The sequence below is a fragment of the Sturnira hondurensis genome, unplaced genomic scaffold (assembly GCF_014824575.4).
Source record: "Sturnira hondurensis isolate 20B ecotype Veracruz unplaced genomic scaffold, ASM1482457v3 Scaffold0000925, whole genome shotgun sequence".
Taxonomy (NCBI): Eukaryota; Metazoa; Chordata; class Mammalia; order Chiroptera; family Phyllostomidae; genus Sturnira; species Sturnira hondurensis.
Window position 1 is genome coordinate 325,663 of NW_028073556.1, and position 12,156 is coordinate 337,818.

The following is a 12,156-nucleotide window of genomic DNA, read 5'->3' on the forward strand; positions in this document are numbered from 1 at the left end:
CAGGAATTAAAGTGTTCATGAACCCTATCTTCATCTCTGTGTTCTACCTTGTCTGTCTTCTGACCTGTTTCTGTTCTGGGTTAGTGTCATCCAAGTCTTTCATTTATACTCGTGGCTGCTTCTCTTCCTTGTTGTTTGGTCCCTTGAACGCGCCAGAAGACTTAGTACAGTGTGCCAATATTTCTAAGTTCTAGAACTGTTTTTGTAGGAGAATTTTGGGCTTTTTCTATTTAAAAATAATAAAACACATTTTTCCTATTTGTTAGGCATTCCCCTGGGTCATATCATAAAATAAAGATGAATAATATGTAAAAAATACAATTATACACCCCCCTCTTCACAATCCTATGAGACTATTCCCTTGGCCTGATGATCTCATTCTGAGAATCCCAGAAGTCTAATGCATAGCTTGGTCACCACCTTCTACTATAGGTAATTAGTCACGTCTCTCAAAATAGCAGTGTTTTATATAGCCTCTTGTCTTAGAGTGGGACAGTGAGAAGATGTGGGCAATGATTGCGCATAGGAGAAATTTGGGTTGTGGAACTTCTCTGACTCCCTGACCATGTTGCCAGTTAGGTAGGTGTTGGTGATGGAGAGGGGGAAGGCTGTTGGACTATGCTCTATCCCAAGAAGAATCTTCTAGGTCTTTGCTTCCAGAGAGGAAAATGTAACAAAATGAGTGGGAGCAGAAATTATATAGGAATGAAGTTTCAGGGCAAATGTGCAGAGAAAAGCACATGAAAGAAAATGAAGTTGATTTTTAAAATGGGAATCCAGGTAGAAGAGTAAAGATATGGGAGAAAGCGTGGTTACCAAAGGCTGACAATTATGGTTCCTGCCTTTAAAATCTCTGATCCATATTCCACTTTCTTTGCATGTCAGCTTGTCTTTGACTTCACTTTCTGCATTGGCCAGAGTGAAATTTGGTCAAACAATTTCAATGTGACCTTTAGCACCCATGAATTTCTATCTCTTTTGATGTTCAATTGTGCTCATGTGTCAAACAAATGTACTTTTCTGACATTCTCATTAAGCTCCTGAGCATGAGTGAATGGTTTCACACATGTATTCCAGCTAGTGTTTGTCCAAGTTGATGATGCTCACCTTCAAAAAGCTTCTTACAGTTCCTGGGAAACTTTATTTATCTCAACTGTTCATAGATTTCTGCCCCTCTACACATTTTCTACATGTAGCATATTGCATTACTTCCCCACTTTTTCCTCCAAAAACTTCTTGTCCGTATTACTGAAACTGTTTGTCATTTATATAATTTTGTTTCATCTACTTTGTCATTATTCTTTACCTCCCTACAATGTTGATTCTCTTTTTATTAGTTGACTTCACCTGCTTCTTCTTATGACACCAATAGTAAGTATCCCAGCCCTAAGTCCCTGCCTTTTTCTTAGTCTCTACCTTTCGATCACTTTGTGTCATAAGAGAGTGACAGATATTCCTTCTTTGGTATTTCTTTTTCCCTTGTTTCTTATTGTTGTGCACAGAAACAGGGCTTTTGAAGGCAGGTGATATGTAAAAATAGATATAATGGAAAGAAAGACGTGGATTACACAGATAGAATAGAGAGGGCAAAAGCTGGAGTGGTCCTCGAGTGCACAGGTGAGAAGCGGTTCAATGAAAGAGGTGAGGATTGGCTACATCTTTGTTACTTTAGCTTTAGAAGGGAAAGGACACACTTTCTCTTCTGCCCTCTTAAGATAGAATTCTGTATCCATTATTTTGACAAGTTATAGGGCAGTAAGTTTCCTTTATTGTTGTTCTTGTCTAATGTTTTGTTTTTGGCTTCTAAAATAAATAAACATGGCCAATGTTGTAGCGTTATTCTATACTTTGACACAGAGGTGTGCTGCAGAGAAGAACAAGGAAGAATTTTTAAAATTCTGGATTCAAAGACAAATCTTACTTTTATTAGCTATATAATTTGGTTTGATATTGTACATGGATTGGAATTATGCAGTGATAACAATACTCTTCATTGTTGTTTTGGGGATTCAGTCAGATAATATACAAAATGATTTATTTCCAAAATCACTCAATTTTCACTACTTTAAAATACTTTTTACTAAAAAAATATCAAAAATACTGTTCTCAGGCTTTTAAAAGTACTTTTCTGTATTTTCAAATGATGAGTATATACTATTGAAGTCCTCATAACATGATTTTAAATATTACTTTAAATTTTGCTGTGGAATGCATTTCAATCACTATATAATAAAAAGAGTTCTAGAATGTGGCAGAAAGCCTCTTTGTCAAGAGAAAATTACAAACTTCTTATTTCCTCTCATTAACAGCCTCCCTGCTTAGTCACTCTGGGAAAACCTAAAAGGTCATAGGCAATGACCCTCCAGGACAAGCATTCTCAGGTTGGCAATCCCAGATCCCTGGAGCATCACTTGTTCTTTTTCCTCAGGGACTGCAATTAACTTCCTTTCTTACTGTGACACTGTTTTACACAACTATTTGTGTGTGTGTGTCTGTAATGACACTGAGTAGGATCTGGTTGAGTCTTGAGGGGACTAACACCGAATCTTAGCAATAATGATGTCTTAATCCCCTTGGCAAATCAGGCAGGTGAGGGAATAAAAACAGTGAAAAATCAGAAAGCAACATTTCTCTGTTCTAAGGACAGAGATGGTTTTGGTAATGTGATAAAGATTTTCTCTGGTCACTGTAAAGATGTGCTCCTTCACTGTAAAGATGTGCTCCTTTACAGTGGTGTCTCAATGGGGCTTCTCTCTCTTGTCCCTTCTTTCCAGTTTACCCATGGCCCTGAAACAAGTCACATTCCTTAAGTGTCGGTCTCATTGATTCCTTGCTCCCAAGTCTTTGCTTTCTTTTTTTGAAATAATGCTCAATTTTTCTAAGTTAGAGGCTGAGGTTAGGTTTTAAAAAAATGAGTCTCAGCTTTCTTTTACATTGTACTTTCCACGGTTCTTTTAAACAATTTCTATTCTCCAGGCAACTTGTACTTCTCACCATTATCCCAGAGTATCTTGGACTTACTTGTCATTTCTCACATTGTCATCTACTTGAAATGATTCTTCCAAATTTATCTTTAAATATTATAGTAGCTCTTCTCAGAGCCACGTTTACCACTTTGTCTTCTCTGATCACCAGAGCTGTAGTTTTCTTCTTCCACTTTGATCAGGTAGTCCTGCCTGTGGCATTCATTTTACTGTGCCTGCTGGATATTTACTGACCATGTTAGATATGCATTGTCTTTCTAAGCAACTAACACAGAAGAGATACTCAGTAAACACATTTAAAAAAATGAAATAAATAAGAAGGTGGTAGAACAGGAATAAATAGAACTAAGACTACATTGGCCCAAGTTACTATCTGTTTGCATAAATGACTGTTTGACATGTGTAAACTGTCCAGCTGTTTTACATTTGTCCAGGGTCAGCAAGAGCTATGGCTAAAGAATGTTCAGTGGATCTTGAAAAAAGATGGTAGTTTGGTAGTGAATTTTTTTTGCAAAAAAATGTTATTTACTGAGAGGTAGGTATTTGAGAATTCGCCTCCTTTGGAAATTCCATGAACAACCCTCCCTCCCCCCCCCCCCCGTGAAAGTTGCAAATGATCAGTGTTATCTGAGTTGGTCAGGAAAGGCATCAACATAGTTTTTGTGAGAATGTATCTATGGCTTTAGCCGCAGAAAGAGGAGTAGTTGGGGAAATGAAACAGTATAAGTGTGTTGCAGAGCACAACCTTCTTACAAAGCAAGCCCTGAACAGCATCTTCACTGAGGAGCAAAAAAATTCTATGGAAAATATTTCTAATGAAGACTTTCAGGGCACTGTACGCCAGCACAGACGTGAAAAGGTAACCTAAAAGCAGCTCCACCTAATTATCTCAGAATAATGGATTCAGAATTTAAGACCTTTTAATACTTGGAATTGAAATCTGGGACATACAGCTAGCTGGTCCTTCCCATGTAGCAGGTACCATTTATTGGGCTCCACATTGTGGTAGGTACTGTGTTAGGTATGAGTTGCATTTGTCATATCACCTCATTCCCACCACACCCTCCAAGGGAGGTGATATCTATGCACAGAAATTGTGTGAGCCTGACTGGACAGTTACTGAAGGAGTTTACCTTTTTGAATTGAATCACTAGAGGTGGGAGCCAGATCCTCCTACTTACTTTTATCTGAACCCTTCTGAATTTTGTTCCTCTGTCCTTGTGTGCTTCCCTTTTTACTCTTCTTTTTAGAATCATAGTGCATATCCTTTCTAATTTTTGTTTTCTTGGTGTCTTTTTTCTTTTCACATCTCTTTCCACTTTTTCTCTTCCTTATTATTTTCTACTTCAGAATATTGACAAGCTTCATGAAAATGAGTTGAGTGTTGGATGTAGTTTTGTAGAGGAAAGTGTCCTCCTATATCTAAGTAAGGTGTATGTTATGGAGGGTGGGGTTCCTTCAATAGAGATTATTAGTTATGATTACTATCAAATTTAAGATGAGAAATATTCATCTCTGCAGGTGGAATCTACTTGAAAAGCTGCTGGTGAGAGGAGAGGATTGGAGTCTCCTCTCATTCTGCAAGTATTTACTAACTTTCACACCTAGTTATAAACTCTGGATGATATACAATTGAAAATTTTCAATCATTATGTGAATAGCAGAAGACTACTCATTACAGATCAAGGTGTTTACTACTCATATTTAAAAGAATAGATCTCCATGGTTCAATTCCCTGCCAGGGCACATGCCTGGATTGCAGGCAAGTTCCCAGTAGGGGACGCACGAGAGGCAACCATACATTGATATTTCTCTCCTTCTCTCCTTCCCTTCCCCTCTAAAGATAAATAAATAAAATATTTAAAAAAACGATACATCTCATTCCATCCCCTTTCTGAAATCCTTGACCTCTCTAGAGGATAGTGGTCCTTTCTTTGAACATCTATTGCTTTTTTTCTCACACATTCAAGACACAATGTTTCTACTCTTTGTATGGCATATATTGCATACTTCCTTTTTACTGTAGCTTTTATGTGTGCATTTTATGTCTTTACAATGATTTGTTGAGTTTGTGACTTACAGAAGTTAGACAAAAATACCTTTTGAGCATTATGAACTGAAAATGTCAAAAAGCTTTATAACATAATTCAGAACTTTTATTGACTTTTGAGGAGAGTGGAATATAGAAAAGCAGAAATGATGGTGCAATAACAAATAGTCCTTCATATTTTTCAACTGTTATATCCTTCTACATGAGCACCGAAATAAGAAGAGTGAGCATTCAGCATATGGAGGCAATGAATATTCTTGTTTCTGTGTATAGTTTACAGTTCTCTAACATTTAATTGCTCATTCGTTTGTTGTTGTATTTATTTTCATTGCCAAATAATTTAGTGCTAATAAGATGTAGTTTGTATCAATGCTGGTATTTCATGTCAGTTTAACAAATGCAAACTGGAAAAATCAGCATTTCTGCTTCTCGTCACTAGCAGAAGCAGTAAGTACCTACAGGGATTGAATCTTTATGGGTGTTCAATCTATTCAGATGTTGGCAACCTGAGAAGATGGCGGGTTATGTACCCTCAAAACCCATCTCAAAATGTCATCTTAAGCTGTCCATTTCATAAGAAGAAAGGGTAGGTGAGGAGTTTGGCCAAATATTTAGTTGGATAAGAGTTACAGTACAGCTATGATTTTCCTAGTGTTTCTTTATCTGTTGATCAACAATTCTTTATCTGCACCACTGGGGTTCCCTCCCTGATGCACAATGGCTCTGATACCATTGCCATAGCTTGAAGACCCCCATGGGCACAAAGACTGAATTGCTTGTGGACCTCCTAGAGCCACACGGTCATGCACTTCAGTTCCTGGAAAAACAGTTTTCCACATACATTAATCACTTAAGCCTATCAACTGTGACTGAAGCTAAAATATTTAACTTTTGAGTTCTTCTAACAAAAATCTCATTTTCAATTTTGATTTTTACTCTTCTTTTTAAAGTTATTTTCTACAGAATCTGTAATTTCTTGCTCAGGAATCTAGAGACCCGGGCTCTGGTCCCCAGTTCTGGCACTAATGTGACTATGAGCAATTCAGCTTACATTTTTCAATCCCAGAGTTTTCATCTCAATATTGGTCAGTTTGGCCCAGGCCTTTCTTAGATTGAAGTGTTGATATGATTCTACTGGGTGCTTATTTTCCCCCAGAAAAGCTTCCATATTTTTCATTGCTTGCTGGATGTCTCTGGCCCTCTTCCAGTGCCTCCAGTCACTCACCCATGCATTTTTACCTCCTCCTCATTCCTCTTCAGCATATTTGTGCTTCCCACAATGAAGAGCATAGGTGGTTCCCTGTTACCTAGCCCAGGCTAACAGATTTCTGATGACTGAAGGACATATGACTGAAGAAGTGGGCCTCTTAACATTGGGATATAGGCTGAGGCGGTGACAGTAAAGTGATTTGACTTAGTTGAGTATGGAAAGACTCAGCTTGGTAGTGATGAGGCAGAATTGGGGTCAGGTCATAGGAAGAACTTCTGGGGGTAGTTTGGGGGCAGCTGGGTATTTTAGGATACATGAGAACATCAACTTGACATGCATTTTTTGGTGCAAAGATTCTTCAGTTTTCTGGAGCTGACTCTGCAAAAGGAGAAGGATGTTAGTAAATCTGTTCTGCATCCCAGCATCTTGTAAGGGGATAAAACTTCGGGAGTTATGTTCAGGGTTCACCGTCTACTTGGAATTGACTATAATGGGTCAATTTGGACCCATTTGGACACAGTGGTATTGGAGCAGTGGAATCATCTCCACCCATCATCTGCTCTCCTTCCATACACATACTCCAAACTAAAAAGGCAGCAAACCTTCAGTATCTGCTTTAGGTGCATGTGATCAAGCTAAGGAGAAACTTTTGTTTTCTTCCCTTATATTGTTATTTGACATTCTTTTGATTTGAAAATGGGCTACAGCTTAAAAGTATAAGTGATCTTGAAGGTACAACATACATGCATGAATTTCAGATCAATAAGCATAGTGGTATCAAATATGAGAGCAGGTTACATACAGTAAAGGGAAGGACTGAATACCTGAATATTTTTAAAAAATGGAGGCACCACTGAACTGGAAAGGGGAGTGGGTGCTTGAGTCTGAGGCCTTGGTGAAGGAAAACTTAATATTCCAATGTTTCCAAGTGCTGGTCATAGGCACTTTAATATATGTGAATGCATAGAAGCTGTTTGGAGATGTATTTAACACTCTTTGTGACAATAAAGGCATATGCTTTAGCAGAAAGTAGGATAAATTCCTCAATATTTATATATATCCAAGGCTTGGATAAAAGCTTTTCAAGGCCCAGAGTAGGCTCCAGAGAGTTATTGAATAGTGTGGCCAGTAGACTTCTCTGTATAATTTTGATAGAACTTTAAATAATGGTAAGATTCAGTGAGTGGACATTAGGATATTATGGTAAGTAAAATAAACAAGTTTCAAATACAAGAAAAACAAATACAGTATGATTCCACTTATATGAAGTATCGATAGTAGTGAAATTTATGGAAACAAGGTAGACTGGTGATTACCAGGGGCTGGGTGGAGGATGTTGTTGTTTAATGGGTATAGAGTGTCAGAGCTGCAAGATGAAAAAGTTTGGAAGATCTTTCCAAAAAAGTGTCAATATACTTCATATTACTGAAGCAGATCCTTAGAAAAGGTTAGTATAGTACATATTATGTCATGTAATTTGTTCCACATTGAAACAAAAATGCGGAGAATCAGAAAGGAGGTGAACCTAATATGACTTGGAAAAGAATGAAATTCTATCTTTGATAAGGCCCATATACTCCCTCTTATACTACAGCTGCCTAGTTCTGATATTAATATTGCCTAGTTTCATTGATCTGAAATTCAGTCTGCATCCTTTCCTATCATTTGTTTCTTCTTAATTCATTCCCATCTCATTTTTCAGAAACTCTTATTCCTAGATAATGATCAGCTGAATAACAATGGTTTTCTCTCAACCCTATGCTATAGGGGTAAATTGTATGGAGAGAAGAATATAAAAAAATGCCTTGAAATGGAGATGAAATTTTTTATGTGGGAAAGCAGGGTAAGATATAATATGTATAACTCTCTAAGTTTTCTTTGGAGATAATGAAATTAATTCATTTCCACTGTCTCTCTGCCTTTGCAGGTAAGTATACTTTCTTGCTTGTGTATTCTGTTTCTTGCTGCAGGTACATGCCTAATTTCCCTATAATTTTAGTGTATAAGAGATTATACTGCTAGTTACAATCATGATATGATGTCTTGACTTTTTATATCACCACCACCACCACCATCATCATCATCTTGCAAGTGTGAAGAATTGGATAACCAGATAGTTTTCATTTTTAGGGTGAATAGTGCAACACAAATAATTGATACCACTATCATCCTGAATAATCATCATTTCTTTCTTATTTTCTTAGTGCCCATAATTTCAGCCACAGCCCAGTTGGGTGGATAAATGGAAGGGGGAAATCACTCAGCTGTGTCTGAGTTTGTGCTTTTGGGACTCACCCACTCATGGGAGATCCAACTTCTCCTCCTGGTATTTTCCTCTGTGCTCTATGTGGCAAGCATGACTGGAAACATCCTCATTATGTTTTCTGTGACCACTGATCCTCATTTACACTCCCCCATGTACTTTCTACTGGCCAGTCTCTCTTTCGTTGACTTGGGAGTTTCCTTTACTGGTTGCCCCAAGATGATTTGTGACCTCTTCAGAAAGCATAAAGTTATCTCTTTTGGAGGCTGCATTGCTCAGATCTTCTTCATCCACTTCTTTGGTGCTACAGAGATGATGTTGCTTCTCGCCATGGCCTTTGACAGATATGTGGCTATATGCAAGCCACTCCACTACCTGACCATTATGAACCCACGGATGTGCATTTTATTTACAGCTGCTGCTTGGGCCCTTGGCATCACTCACTCGCTGTTCCAAGTAGCACTTATTGTTAACTTGCCCTTCTGTGGTCCTAATATACTGGACAGCTTTTACTGTGACCTTCCTTGGCTCCTCAGACTGGCCTGTACAGATACCTACAGATTGCAGTTCATAGTCATTGCCAACAATGGGGTAATTAGTGTTGTCTCTTTCTTTGCACTCCTCATTGGCTACATTGTCATCCTGTTTACTGTTTGGAAACACTCCTCAAGTCGTTCACCCAAGGCCCTCTCCACTTTGTCAGCTCACATCACTGTGGTCCTTTTGTTCTTTGGCCCAATCATATTTATCTATACATGGCCACACCCCAATTCACAGATGTACAAGTTTGTTGCACTTTCTGATGCTGTGCTCACTCCTTTTTTAAATCCAGTCATCTACACATTTAGGAATAAGGAGATGAAGGCAGCAATAAAGAGATCTTTCAGACAATTAGTGATTTTTAGAAAGATTTCATAAATAATGTTATAAGGTCATTATCATCATGTAGCCCATACCTGGGATTTTAGAAGTTGTTTCTGTAATGTATCAGTAATTCATTTGCATCACCACACTGTTTAAGAATGCTCTTATTTCCTAAGAAGAATGAATATTTAGAAAAATAAAACTTTAATTTAAAACTTCTGTTGATTCATATGGGGTTGCACATATATATACTAATGACATATTGTTGGTTTCTTTGCTTTTCCTTTTTCTGAAGATCTTTGGGTTATTATTGTTCTTCAATTTACCAATATATTTTCTCATAATCTGTCTCTTGAGGCAATCAAGATTCTTATTTTTCACTTCCAACAGATAATCACCAGTTTTGAACAATAATGCCTCTGTTTTCACTCTTTTGGTGAGTTGGAAAACATTCATATCTCATTGAAGTTATTCAAGCATATTATAAGTATCAACTTTCCCTTTATGGTTTAGAAGACATAATTACATTGTCCAGCAGAAGAATTTTACTCTAGATCCTTCAAATAGCTACAAAAACCTGATTTCAGACTAGAGGAGTGGTAATCTCTCATTTTATTCTGTTCTGCCTTTCTGCTCCCTTTCTTGCTGTTTTTTCTCTTATATAAGTGACCATGATCAGTCAATGTTTTTTTTGTATTTGTGGTGTAAATCCTTCTGAGAAGAACTGAAAAGCCAAAAGTGATGACACCCACTGGTTTCCTCTACTTACATATGCATATTCAGGATCTAGTGTTTCATTATTTTATTCATCTGTCCCCAAAATTATTATTTTCTCTTTTATATACCTGGAATTGTGCATCTTGTATATTTGAAATTGTTTGAGGACTACATGGAAGCATCCAAAATGTGTGGCTGGAGTAATTATAGTTGGAGAGAGATATGAATGAAATATTTGCTGTACAAACTTACTGAAGCTTTGTGAAAAATCAAGTGTGAGATTTCCAGTGCTGACCAAATATCGTAAGTCCCATATAGCCTCTTTTCCCTTAATTACATCGAAACAATCTTTAAAAAAACATATATTATTATATTTGTAAATTAGTATATTTAGGTAAAACTACCCAAGTCAAGAAAACTAAAGGAAACAAAAACACTGGCATATTGTAGAAGAGAATCAATGCATAAACAGGTGATGATTATTTTTCAAGAAAATCTTTTCTCTTTTTTTCTTTCTTGGCCTTTACCTGAGAATAGATTCCAAATGCAAAACTATGGTTGCCATAATACAGGCAGAAAAAAATTCTAAGAAACAATAAGGACATCTGTCCATGGAACTGGGAAAATTGGTCTCAGAAAGCTGGGGAGTGTGCAATATATATATATATATAATATATCTTTCTCATTTAGTTTTTTCTCTCTCTGCCAAATTTTATGGCAGTGGAGCAGGTACCTAAAACTCTTTTGGGGACCCCATTATTTTTGTAGAGAGGGTCTGAGAGAGGGCCCCTGTGGTCCAAAGAGTGTGAACGAAATTCCCATATATTTTTTTCTGCCTCTTTTTTCTTGCCACATTACTGTAGGAATTAAACCTTTTTATGGAGCTGCGACTCAACATAATTCAGGAACCTAAAACTCTAAGGGAAATCACATATTTGCAGGTAAATGATGATTAAAAAGGGCCCTGCAGGATGAAGAGTAAGTGAAGATTCTTGGAGAGGAGACACCTGGAAAAAAAGATGACCTAATCTGGTGTATGCACCATCATCACACAGCCAGGGCTGGCTCCTGAGCTGATTCCTGAGCTGTGCATGCATGGGACAGACCCAGAGAAACATAGCATCACCTTTGAAAACTTTTCTACCAATGAATGTCACGTGTGGGGCAGACTCAGAGCAATGGAGAACAGGCTGTAAAAACAGAACTGACATTGAAACTACTACCAACAGAAGCTGCAATAGAACTTATATGAACTTAAATTGTTGCCTATGAAAAGAGAACAACATAATTTTCCAGAGAATTTTAACATTAGGTATTTTGTAAACCTAGAGTTTCACAAAATAATTTTCAAAAGTCCAAGATAAAACCTAAAATTCATTGACATAAAACAATCAGGAAAATGTGAGAAATTCCCAAAGAAAAAGGTAATCAACAGGTGCCAAGTGTAAGATTACCAAGATCCTAGAACTTGCAGAAAAATACTTCTATTTATTTATTCATTTATTTACTTGGTTTTTTTTTTTTTAGATTTAACTGTTGTTCAATTAGAGTTGTCTCTATTTACCCCCCATTGGTCTTCTCTGCCCTTTCCACCCTCCTCCCACATTTAATCCTCTCCCCTCTCCTATTGCCTTTGTCCATGGGTCCTTTATAAATGTCCCTTGGCTTGAGCTTTCCCCTTCTTTCCCCTTATATCCCCCTCCCTTCACCCCTGTGGTCACTGTCAGTTTGTTCTTTATTTCTAAGGCTTTGGCTCTATTTTGCTCCTTTGTTTGTTTTGTTAGTTAGGTTCCACTTGTGTATATTATCCTATAGTATTTGTCTTTCACATCCTGTGTCATTTCACTTAGCATAATGCTGTCCACTTCCATCCATACTGTTGCGAAGGGCAGGACCTCCTTTCTTTCTGCTATACAGTATTCCATTATGTAAATGTACCACAGCTTTTGATCCACTTACTAATGGGCACTTCAGCTATTATTTCCAGCACTTGGCTCTTGTAAATAATGGTGCGATGAACATTGAGCTGCGTAGGTTCTTCCACTGACTCAATCCCTGCCAGTTTTTG

At 37.4% G+C, this 12,156-nt stretch overlaps 1 protein-coding gene across 1 annotated transcript; it reads left to right on the forward strand.

The window, feature by feature from the left end:
- The first annotated feature begins 8,455 nt into the window (after positions 1–8,455).
- On the forward strand, positions 8,456–9,437 carry LOC118994706 (olfactory receptor 4F3/4F16/4F29-like). The gene has a single exon (XM_037057365.1). The coding sequence runs from the start codon at positions 8,487–8,489 to the stop codon at positions 9,423–9,425; it is 939 nt and encodes a 312-aa protein (XP_036913260.1). The 5' UTR covers positions 8,456–8,486; the 3' UTR covers positions 9,426–9,437.
- Positions 9,438–12,156: the final 2,719 nt, after the last annotated feature.